At 42.3% G+C, this 11,222-nt stretch overlaps 1 protein-coding gene across 3 annotated transcripts in view; it reads right to left on the bottom strand.

Moving 5' to 3' along the window:
* Window positions 1–2,455: 2,455 nt before the first annotated feature.
* Window positions 2,456–11,222, bottom strand: part of slc4a8 (solute carrier family 4 member 8) — a 31,015-nt gene continuing 22,248 nt past the window's right edge. Inside the window, exons 7-25 of one of the 3 annotated variants that reach the window (XM_039798257.1) lie at window positions 10,699–10,790; window positions 10,011–10,168; window positions 9,831–9,918; window positions 9,558–9,704; window positions 8,900–9,000; window positions 7,687–7,861; window positions 7,437–7,570; window positions 7,073–7,318; window positions 6,595–6,700; window positions 5,655–5,816; window positions 5,430–5,543; window positions 5,169–5,330; window positions 4,810–5,061; window positions 4,425–4,493; window positions 3,756–3,929; window positions 3,530–3,661; window positions 3,327–3,430; window positions 2,963–3,068; window positions 2,456–2,782 (exon numbers count right to left, since the gene is read on the bottom strand). In XM_039798257.1, the coding sequence (XP_039654191.1) occupies window positions 2,777–2,782; window positions 2,963–3,068; window positions 3,327–3,430; window positions 3,530–3,661; window positions 3,756–3,929; window positions 4,425–4,493; window positions 4,810–5,061; window positions 5,169–5,330; window positions 5,430–5,543; window positions 5,655–5,816; window positions 6,595–6,700; window positions 7,073–7,318; window positions 7,437–7,570; window positions 7,687–7,861; window positions 8,900–9,000; window positions 9,558–9,704; window positions 9,831–9,918; window positions 10,011–10,168; window positions 10,699–10,790 (2,528 nt within the window). In that variant the 3' untranslated portion in view covers window positions 2,456–2,776. The remainder of the gene's footprint in view (window positions 2,783–2,962; window positions 3,069–3,326; window positions 3,431–3,529; window positions 3,662–3,755; window positions 3,930–4,424; window positions 4,494–4,809; window positions 5,062–5,168; window positions 5,331–5,429; window positions 5,544–5,654; window positions 5,817–6,594; window positions 6,701–7,072; window positions 7,319–7,436; window positions 7,571–7,686; window positions 7,862–8,899; window positions 9,001–9,557; window positions 9,705–9,830; window positions 9,919–10,010; window positions 10,169–10,698; window positions 10,791–11,222) is intronic. The other 2 variants (XM_039798258.1, XM_039798259.1) reach the window with 2 other exon arrangements.

The following is an 11,222-nucleotide window of genomic DNA, read 5'->3' as shown; positions in this document are numbered from 1 at the left end:
TTAAATAAAAAAAATGCTAGATTTAAGGAATGAGGACTGACGGACCTATTTAGATTAATAAAAAAGAACCTGGTTTGTGTTTAAAGGAGCGTTTACTCTCCCATCATATAGCCCAGCTAAGTGTACAGTGGAGGGGTGGAACCTGGGTTTCTGATGATAGGGTGAAAAGGGGGAGTAGAGAGGTTGCTGTGTGTTTGTGTTCTATCTTTGTGAGGACCAAATGTCTTTAAAACAGCTAATATGTGTATACTACCAGTGGATCACCTGACTGGTAATTGAAAGCAGGCGCTTGTAGTGATGAACAATAAATTATCATCCAACTCTGCCATTCCCCTCAGCTCTATGGCTTATTTTAGCTCATTGTATTTTCTGGCCCGTACTTTTACTGTTTTAGTTCACTCTCACCGCTCTCATAACGTCGTTTTCAGCTGCAACAGCTGTTTTCAGCGAAACGGCTCTTAAAAACCCACTGTTCACTACCTGCTCATCACCAAACGGTGACAAAGTTAGCAACTAGCTGGGGAATATGGTGCAGTATTTAGCAGATAAGGAAACAGATCATTTTCTCATCAGTATGTTCAACAATTTCCTTTAATATAACATATAACCTTTATGAAGGTGGGATTTATTGCAGGACTGTTGTATTAGTCTGCATTAGTTTTAGATAGTTGTACCTAATAGAATCGCAACGGGTCATATTTCTGGTTTATAACTGTGTGTGTGTTAATAACTATGGCTAGTTTAAGTATCTAGTAACTAAAATGAAAGGAGTCTCAGTCAGTTTGTCTGTTCTTTGATTTTCTGGACAACAACTTCACACTTGGCGGGTGTATTGCTGAGGACCCAAGGAAGTGCAGTGTCAAGTGCGAGCTCTTGAGATCTATGGGGCATATGTATTAGCAGTGTGTTTTGTACCAATGTGTAGTGTATTTAGAGGGGACCCCTATTAACTGTTACACCGCCAAACGGCATGCTGGGTACAGCTCGCTCGCTATCACTCGCTACAGTACCTCCATGAGAGGCCGGAGATGTAACGTTGTAGCAAACTAAAACATTTCAAGATCAATTATGTAACTTTCGAAATGAAGATTTTTGTTCCCGGAAATGATCCGGCCTGATCCCAAATAGCTAGCTGTTAGCAAAAAACATATTTGCTAGTGACGCTTATACTCTAGCATTGCTATGTGATGCAACTATGTCATGGCAGGTGTATTGCTCAGGACCCAAGGAAACGCAATGTCGAGTGTGAAGTTAATGAGATGAGAAAGCTGCAAGCAGCAATACTGGAGGACAAGCAATCCGCCCGTTCCCAACAGGCACATTTTGAACGGGCGCTGCAGTAGTTAAATAAGAAATCCAACCTACAACAGAATTTACAATGGGCTATTTCAATGACGTTGGGCAGTAAAGTCGATATTTATAGACAAACAGCAGCTGTTTCCCCATGAGCTAAAAACAAACCATCCAGACTTTTTGGCTGACATTTTTGGAGACAGACCAGTGACACTGAATTACAGCCTCACAACATGCCCGCCAGTGTTGTGAGGCTGTTTGAGGTGTAACATCCAAATGAGTTTTAAGTATATGCATGGGTTTCAGGTGTGAATTAGCAAATGTCCCCATACATAACTCAGTGAAATCACCATGGCTGCCAGCAGCTGTCACAGTGTCCTCCATTATTTACTGTCACTGTAATTTGTGTCTGATGATGTGATCTAGAGACACATCCTGGAGATGCTCCAGGATGTGTCTCTAGATCACATTCTCAGACACAAATGAATTGAAACTGAGCTATTGGATTCTGTTGAATTTTCACAGATGAATGCTGCTGTAGAAGTCTTAAAGTTTCATCCTTTAACCTCACAACTAAGCCGGGAAGCCAAAGGCCAGAACTGATCACTAAGGGCTTTCTTCCCTGTCTGGTTTAATAGTAAGCTGAAAGTAGAAGATGGTGATGGTTGAGATCAGATGTTTCTACTGGTTAACTGGTTAAGATGGTTAACGTTGCTAAGGTTGGTTCTAGTTTCGAGTCAAGGGGGTAGAGTTAGGATTAGGTTAGCATTGGCTTTACAGGTGCTCTGCCACACAAAACCGTTTTTACTTGTATTTTTTGAAATATGTTAGGTCCATATGTGTTTGTGTTATGTCGTGAATGTGAAAATTAACTGCTTCTTCCTCTTTCAGCTCTAGCCACTGAAAAGAAATAAGCGGAGAAATCAGGCCAATTACAAAAGCTGGTCAGTCTGACATGGTGTTGCCTGAGCTCATTACTATTCATGAGCTTGCCCAGTTGTGCTGGGTAAAGGATGCTGATAGCCAGGCTCTGATTAGCTAGCGGTTAGCCAATCAGAGTCAAGCAGCTTAGCTCGTTGAATATTAATGAGAACTGGCACAAATCTAGCTGAGTCTTCCTGCAGGCTTTCTATACCACGCTAGAATGGCTTGAAAAAAGGAGTCCATGGTAGAACTTCAGACAAAGTAATGAAATACGTGTGGCAGGGCACCTTTAAATGTAGGTAAATAAGATTTTAAAGATATTTCTAGTTCTCACAAAGATTGAAGTGCATGTGTATGTCTATCTGTGCGTACTGTACTACCTTCTCTTTATTTTTGTGGACGGTATTATGTGTTGCAGGTAGCTGGTAGAAATCATCGAGACTTGTTTTTCTAAGCACTGAAGTGGTTGAAATCAGCCAAATCGCAGTATCCTGTGGTCCAGAACTACAGCCTGTCAGGACTGTGGACATCCTTTCACTCGTCTATGAATGTGATCCCTTCAATCCTGCAGAGTAAAACAAACAAAGCCTGAATTAACAAAGCACAGAGCACAGTTTGGCTACCCTAAATTTGCAATTATCAGTTGGACTAACAATTAAAAAACACAAAAGAAGTGAGTGAGCACAATGTGCAGCAGGAATATTTCCAGATGACAGTGGTGGGGAAAAAGAGGGAATGGCCTTGCCTTCTTAGAAGCCACAGGACAAGTGTCCCTTTGAGTGGAGTTAATGGAATTCCACACGGTGGTTTTAGACATTTCATCAGATATATTAATGTCAGAGGGGTCACACCTGAGGAGAGGGAGAGGAGGATGAGAGCAGAAAGAGGACAGGGTTGGGAGTGAGTTGGGGGTTTAGGGAGAGGTCTCAGTGTGTTACAGTAGTATTCACAGGGTGCACTTGAGAGCAGAACACCAAACAAGACAAGCGTGCATATAGATAGACTGAGGTGAAGCATTTCTCTCATAATCTTACCACTTTGATCATCTGATGTCCATCCTGACCATTTGAGAGTGTGTGTGTACAGTAGGTGTGTATGTGTGTGCTCACCTGGGGTCGTGTGCTTTGGGGGTCTGAACAGGCTCGCTGGCCTCCATGGGAATCTGAACAGCAGTTGCATCTTTCTTCTTTGTGCTGAGCATAACCTGTGATTCCTACGAGACACATCCATGCCACAAACATGTCCAGTCAATATGTGCATCTTTATTTATATTCATTATTTATTTCCATCTGTGTATTTCAATGTAGACTACCTCTTCTATCGTTTTAGATGCATCATCAAGGTTTTTTTTCTTCCACTCAGGCATCAAATCATCCAGGTAACTTAGCTCTCGCTTGGAGAAACACCAGTCCAGCAGTTTGCGAATGAAAACCAAAGCCAGCACCTTTAGGAAAAAAAACACATTGTTTTTTAAAACAATAGGAGACATGGAGAGGCTAGTGAAGAGAGAGTGGGGATGTTGGCGGAGGCCAACTCACCATCATGGGAAAGACGATGGCAGCAGGTGAGTGCTTGATGACCCAGAGCAGCGCCAGACAGGTGAGCTGCGTGACAGTGAACAAGTGCACCTTCCTCAAGGGGACGTGGCGCAGGTAGATGAAGTCTGGCTGGTGCTTCGCCGGCATACAGAACAACTTTACACGGTCAAAGAACTGAGAAGTGAACGCAGGTGGTGGGGGAGTTAGAGACAGATAGAGTGAGGAAGAGATATGAATTAATGAGAACAGAGCCGGGAGACAGATGGTGAATATGGCAAAAGAGGGAAAGTAATTATGAATGACGGATTTAGTTGGATTAGTCTGACAATTAACTGTCAGGCCTCATTGAATTGGGATGGAATTAATTAGATCAGGAGAGGGCACCACAGGAACAGCTGCATTAATAAGAGTTTGGGACAGAGAGGGCAAAAGAACAACTTTTCAACAACAATTCCTGCCAGTAATAAGTAACAGTGAAGTAATAAGTATGAAAACACATCTGTTTATAGCATCTTGCGAATTATTCATAAATTCCAGATTGTAAAAAATGGACACTCCCATTGACACTACCACTAGGGTGCCACAGTCAGAAACTTTCAGATTGCACTCATAGTGGCCTTACTGTAAATCATCTTTACCATATAGGATAATATTCCTGTGTCACATTACCTGGATGCCTTTTAATGAGGAGACTCCCATGTAAAGGAAAACACCATACAGCACTGGCATAGGAATGAACTAGAGAAAAAACAACAACATACAATAAGCTGATCAATAAGCTTTGATGAGTATCATATTACATATACACACCTATATTTATTGTATAGGCCCAAATCTGTATGTATTATTTATAGCTTAATCCTTTTTTTAGGGTGACCTCTTACCACCAGTCCAGAGATAGCAGATGTAAAATAGCCTCTAGGCTAATTCTGGCACATTTTACATGTATTTATTTATTATTAGTGTGCTTTGTCCCTAATAAATAAACCTGAAATAAATAATCAAAAATGTCCCAGCCAGAGGGGTGCAGCTATGTGTAGCTCATCTTACTGACCTGCAGGGCTCCAGTCATGAATACAGAGCAGCCCATGAGCAGGAAGATGAGCAGACCAGTTAACCTCTGTTCTCTGATGCCCAGGAAGCGAGGCTGTTCTCCTGGAGCCGAGCTCTCTGACTCCAGCTTCAGGCTGTTGACGTGAGAGATGGACAGCACCGTGGCTGCTACGAACCAGGGCAAGCCCATGATGGAGCACACCGCCAGCATCACCCCAACCATGAGCAGGTCCAAGTGGTACCCACAGCCCTTCTGCAGAACAGAAAAGGAGGACAGATAGGTACATGTATAACTGGGCTACAGTCTGCAGCTGCAAGCAACAGTGCATAGATTCATAGGGCAGCTGTATTTTTTCTCACCAGTAGTTTGTGCTCTTTGCGGTTGATGATGACGGCAGTTATCTGTTGGTCCATAAAGATGAGGATGGTGCAGAGAAGAGCAGGAATAGTTGCAGCCAGGACTGTCCACCATGGGTTGCGTCCTATTGGATTGATCAGCCAACCTCTGTCGTCTCTGGTAGGCTGGAGGATCACGTCAAAGAGGAGTGAGGCCATGATTCAACCATGATCATGTGGCATTTTATATTAAGGTCGACATTATAATTAGTCATTTTTCTATACCTGGAATTTGCTGGGCACCTTTAACTTCTGGGAGGGCACTCCCATCGCATAATCAAGCAGAACCATGACAGCAATAGTAAGGAACACTGCAAAGTCACTGATCATGGACCGCACCTGGGCATGGGAGATAACAACACTCAGAGATCAGTGGTTACTAACTGTGGCATGTCACGTTTCCCAAAAAGTAACCACTTTGCTTAGTGAGCAGGTATATCGGTTGATTACCTTGGTGGGGAAATAACGACTTGTCTTGAATTGTTTAAGGAAGGCAGACATTAAAAAGGTCGAGAAGAACAAGATGGTAGACCAGAAGAGAACATCTGGGGTGTAGGGGCCGTGGTGGCCACATGCTGTCCCAACAAAGTGGCCCTGCAGACTGACACACTCCTGTAGGTTAAATAAGAACAAAATGGACTCAGGAGGACTGAAGAGAAAATAATTTAGATCAAAATATTGTTTTATCTAAATTATCTGACCGTCAGGAAGGAGTCTACAAAGCTTAAAGGAAAAAAATACAGAAATACAGAAAACCAAACAAGCCTTTGCTCAGTTATACACACACACAGCAGTGAAAGGTTAATCCATTAAATGTCCTTGTCAGTGATTGCAAAGGTCCTTACAGTAAGAGGGGTTAGCTGCTCCAGGGAAGGTGAGCGTATTAGATGAATGTTAACATACATAAACACGCTGGAGCAAAAGCAGTGTGTGCTATCATGTGGAAGTCACATTAGGCCTGGGCAATAATTCAATAACTTATCGTATCGTGATGGACAGTTGATCAATATCAATATAAAACATGTTCAATATATACCGATAAGAGACGGGACCACCAAATCTAGCAACTGGGTTTGTAAGACAGATACGGCCCCATACTTATTTACAGTATTTGTGTGTTTTTCATTGTTGTGTCGACATTGGGGTTGATAATTGAAGAGCAGTTGAATGTTATATGAAGTGTTAAACAGAAATGTTTAAATTTGGCATGTTTGTTCTTAGTCTATTTAGGTAATTCAAATTATGAATAGTTATCAATATGATAACTCAATATGATCAATATGATATGATCAATATGATCAAGCAATATCGTTAGGCCCAGGCCTAAGTCACATTGAGATTAGGCTTCAAAGTGTGTGTGTGTGTGTGTGTTTCCACATAGTTACGTTACCTTGACAGTAAGGTTGGTCCATGGTACAACAGAGGCTGTAATGTTTCTCTCACTCCACAGTTCTAAGGTTTTATTACTGGGGTTATCTGGCTCTGTACACCTACAGCTAGAGAGAGAGAGAGAGAGAAAGAAAGAAAGAAAGAAAGCGGAGAGAGAGAGAGAGAGAGAGAGAGAGAGAGAGAGAGAGAGAGAGAGAGAGACACACAAGGAAAATCTGAGATTTTCTTTCTGACAGAAAATGGGCTTGCATGCTTGCTATTCTTTAATTAGGCCAGACAAAAAGGGAACTGCATGAAAGGATGTGATCTGAAGGCTTGCTGAGGAGAGCAGGAATGACAACCAGAGCGAAGCCAGAAAGTGAGGGGATGATTGCAGAGAGAGAATGACAGCTTTGTATTCTTTGAGAAGAACAATGCACATGAAAAAACAATGAAAAGTCTACCAGGTGAGCCAGCAGAGAGAACATTTTGTTACTCACTACGCCAGTGTGAGTTTATCCAGATCGCTGTGTGCATTGAAGGGGTAGACTTCTCCCAAGTGGAAGAGCTTCTCCAAGGCCTCATAGATGAAGATGAGGCAGATGAGGGCGGCAAAGGCCTCCTCTGTGAACCGAGTGATGTAGCACACCAGAGAGCTAGCATCAGTGGCAACCAACACCAAACACAGCAGGGCCGTCCACAGGCCGATGCAAGTCCTCAGCGACAGATAGGACAGGTTGTAGTCCCTGATGTGAAAGGAGAAAAGGAGTTTGTAGGGGATGAAAGGGAATATATAATGGGTTAGCAAAGGACTGCACCAGTGATAATAAAATATTGTCACAAACACATTGTTGTAATACATACTTGCAGAACTTGAAGAGGATTTTCTCAAAAACCAACACAGGACCTGTGCTGCCTAGAATGGTAAGAGGCTGACCAGCAAACAGAGAGTAGGCTACTCCAGTCATAGACGCACCGAGTAAGGACTCTATGGCACTCTGTAACAAACGTGGAAATAGAGTGTTTGTCTCGTACTCAGTAACATGTACACTGTCTATAATCTTCTAATCACACTGCAGTATGTGACTGTGTCTGAGTGTGTTTGTGCTCTTACGATGCTTCCCTCTGTCGCCTCCCCCAGCAGTCCTCCAAAGGTGATGACAGGAGACATGCAGGCACAGTAGAGGAAGAGGAAAGAGGCCACACACTGGAGGCTCAGACCGTCCTTAAAGTCACTCAGATAGAACGGAGCTTTCCTCTTAATGTCCAGTATCAGACCACCAAACAACCTAATCATGGCGTGCAACAAAAGAAGAGAGGTGCTCAAGAGATTTAAGAGAGGTAATGTCAAGCTGAAACACCCAAAACCTCTGATGGGTCTCGTTGGTGGTAGTGTTCTGTGTTGCACCCCAACCACACCTATCAGTGATGTCACAGTATCCTAGAGTACACTTACTGCATCAAGATGAGAAGTTAAATCACTGAAGGTCAGCAACAACGAGATTTCAGGGGGCGTTAACAGGAAGAATGTTTTTGCTGTTTTCCCTTTTTTGGGTTTTTGGTCTTTTTTTTTGATAGGACAGCTGAAGACATGAAAGGCAAGCAGTTAAAGAGTGTGCTAATAAATCATTCTGTTTTGATACTGTACTTAAATTGGCAATTAACAAACTAAATTTCTCTAGAGACTGAAGCTGTAGCTGCAGCATGTAGATTTACATGTTTTAATTATGTAAAGACATGTTCAAGGAGTTCAGATAGAGCCTGTATCAGGGCCATATTTAGTTCAGTGTGTTATATGTCACTATTTTTGGTAGCCTACTGTACTTGAATGGCCAGTATGTACTTTATTTTCTTTATTCATTTAAGTCTCTATGTTTACAGGCTTGTGGTGAAAATCTATGTTTGGTACTGCCAATTTGTTTTGTTTTGTCATGGTTCATGTGTGCAATAAAAAAAAAAAATCGTGGCAGGGAATCGTGATATCAATTCTAAGCTAAAAAAATTGTGATTCATATTTTTCCCCGAATCGTGCAGGCCTAATCAGCTCCTCATGACTTCAAATTTAGATTTGGTGGATCCAGCAACTGACAAACACGATGGAGAGTGTTAACTCAGCCCCAGGCTTCCATACAGAAAACACAACAGGTGCCATGTTTTCCACAGGCTGTCTTTATGAAAGCATCTCCCGATATTCACCAATTGTGTTGTATGATATCTTTCTGTTTTTGGACACCTGAATTTGGCTTCTATATTTACCATGATAGATATAATAGCAGCCATTACTAAAGCAATAAGCCTGTGTAATCAACCTGCAAATGACAGCTTACCTTCCAGTTCTCTGTAGCTCTGGCCCGTGGTGCTCAGCATGTAGTTCTTCCTCTACCTGGAAGGTTCCGCCATTAGGGACTCCTGGCATCTTTCTCTTCTCCTGCAGGCACCCAACAACAGTCCAGGAACAGACAAATTAAAAAATAGCTCTCTATTTCATTTTATTTTACCTTCATTTAACCAGGAAAAGACTCATTGAGATTAAAACTCTCTTTTTCAAGAGTGTCCTGGCCAAGACAGGCAGCAGTACAACCACACATACACACAAACACAAAATACACAAAAACATTCAAAACATAAAACAACTGAATCAGCAAATTTTTCAAAGTCAACCACAATCCTAAATACATCAGGCAAATCATCTATAGTCAGATGTGGCTGCTTCCAAGTCAATTAACATCCTCTTAAAAGCGACTAATGAGACCAGCTCATTAAGTTTCATGGATTTCTGTAACTTGTTCCAGGTAGAGGGAACAGCAAATTTAAACGCCTCTCAGTTCTAACCTTTGGAACAGACAGAAGGAAAAGATCCTGGGAATGAAGATTGTAAGTCCCGGTACTACACTTACACTTACGTATGTATACACCCACTCTTGGTTTTATTGCACCCTTAACAAAGTTGTAAAATTAATCTTTGTCTATGTCATAGCTGTGTACCTGAGAGGGGACACTCTTTGGTGGCTCGATGCGGATGGAGGGGTCCCACTCTCCTGGTGGCAAGACCGTCACCTGGTCCAGAAATTCATCTATCCCAGCCAGCAGGTCACTTCTGTCCTTTGCCTTGTAGGCTACATCATGGAAGATCTGGTTCCAGACAAAAGTAAAGGACAGAGGGAAATAAACTGACTGCCTTTGCAAGACAGATGTTGAGATTTAATTTGCTCTGTGAAGGTTTCTGAAGTTAGATATTAATTGACAAAGTTTACTTACTTCATCTGTCATGATGGTCGCCATGGAGCGTCCAATTTCATGGTATTGCTGAGCCTTTCCATCAGGGCCCAGCAGAATGAAGAGGAACCTGATATTTGTCAGAAGATAATTTAGAGTAGGTTATTGACTTGACACATAATTTCAATTTATGACTAAACAATTGTTTATGTGGCTGTCTACCTGGTAGGTATGGGGACCTCAGTGAGTCCGGTGAGCAGCACAGCAGGGGAGAGGCGGACAAAGGCCACAATGGGCCTCTCCAGGAAGTCCAGTTCTCCCACCAGTACATTGGAGGCCTCTGCACCCTCTGGGATCTTCTTCATGAAGTGCATGTCCACCTGGTGAGACAAGGCATAAATGACTTAATACCTAAGAGTTGTACATAAAGCTCTCCCACCACAGGTGCAGTATAATGTCAGAGGAGCTAGATAGAATTGCAGTGCTAGGGGTGTTAAACTGTACAGATATGCACTACAAAATTCCAGGTGGAAATTACTGGCTAAATGGAAGCTTGTATCTTGTATCTTCCTATGTGGCTGTACTTAACAGTCTTGCAGTGATGGGCTGCTGCTGCTGCTGCTGCTGTGGGATACACTTTGAGCAAATGTAGTTCTCCTGTTGTTTCATAGGGGGCACTATGTGACCTAGTTGATGAAAGCACACCAAACATCGATAACAGATCTTAGCACTGTGCAAGCTCCAGCACATGCATGAAGCTGATGATCTTATATTGCTGTGGTTCGATGTGTTAATTATATCTACCACTTTCTATAGTCTAGTGTGGTCTTCACAGCATCCATGCAAAGACATGAACAGTGTGCACGGAGAAACTGCACACATTTATGAGAAAGAAAACTTGCTTGTTTACCTTGCTAAGGTCCACTGGGGTGCTGTCCTGTCCGCCACCGTTTTTAGCGGGTTCTGTAGTTGGCGGAGGCTGGGGAGATGTGGCTGACCCTGCTAGTAAGGTGTGGGTGTGTACGTATGTGCAAATCAGTGTGTATGTGTGTTTGAGAGAGAGAGAAAGAGGATCAGAATTAGTACATATATCTTTTGGCCTGCCAAGTGCAAATAAAAAAAATAAATAAAAAACTATGAGGGAAGTAGCTTAGTAGTAGTATTAGCTGCCTCATCGCCCATTTGCTCAGGAACATGTTTTGGCAGTCTGTCCCTGAAAGCATTAGTGACAGCATGTCAAGTGATTAGCACAAGTGTTACTGTTTAAAGATCATGCTTTCCTATGTGTCTGTTACTTAGTCTTGTTGCTTTTAGTCTCCTCATGTTTACTCATATTCCCTAGTTTTTCTCCATCCATCATTCTGATATAAAAAAGTCTTATGTAATCTTATTATAGCAAACAGCTGTCTCTGACTAAAGTAATTATAAGTCAAC

This window comes from Perca fluviatilis, chromosome 4 (assembly GCF_010015445.1).
Source record: "Perca fluviatilis chromosome 4, GENO_Pfluv_1.0, whole genome shotgun sequence".
NCBI lineage: Eukaryota > Metazoa > Chordata > Actinopteri > Perciformes > Percidae > Perca > Perca fluviatilis.
This window is presented reverse-complemented; position numbering and strand designations above follow the sequence as displayed.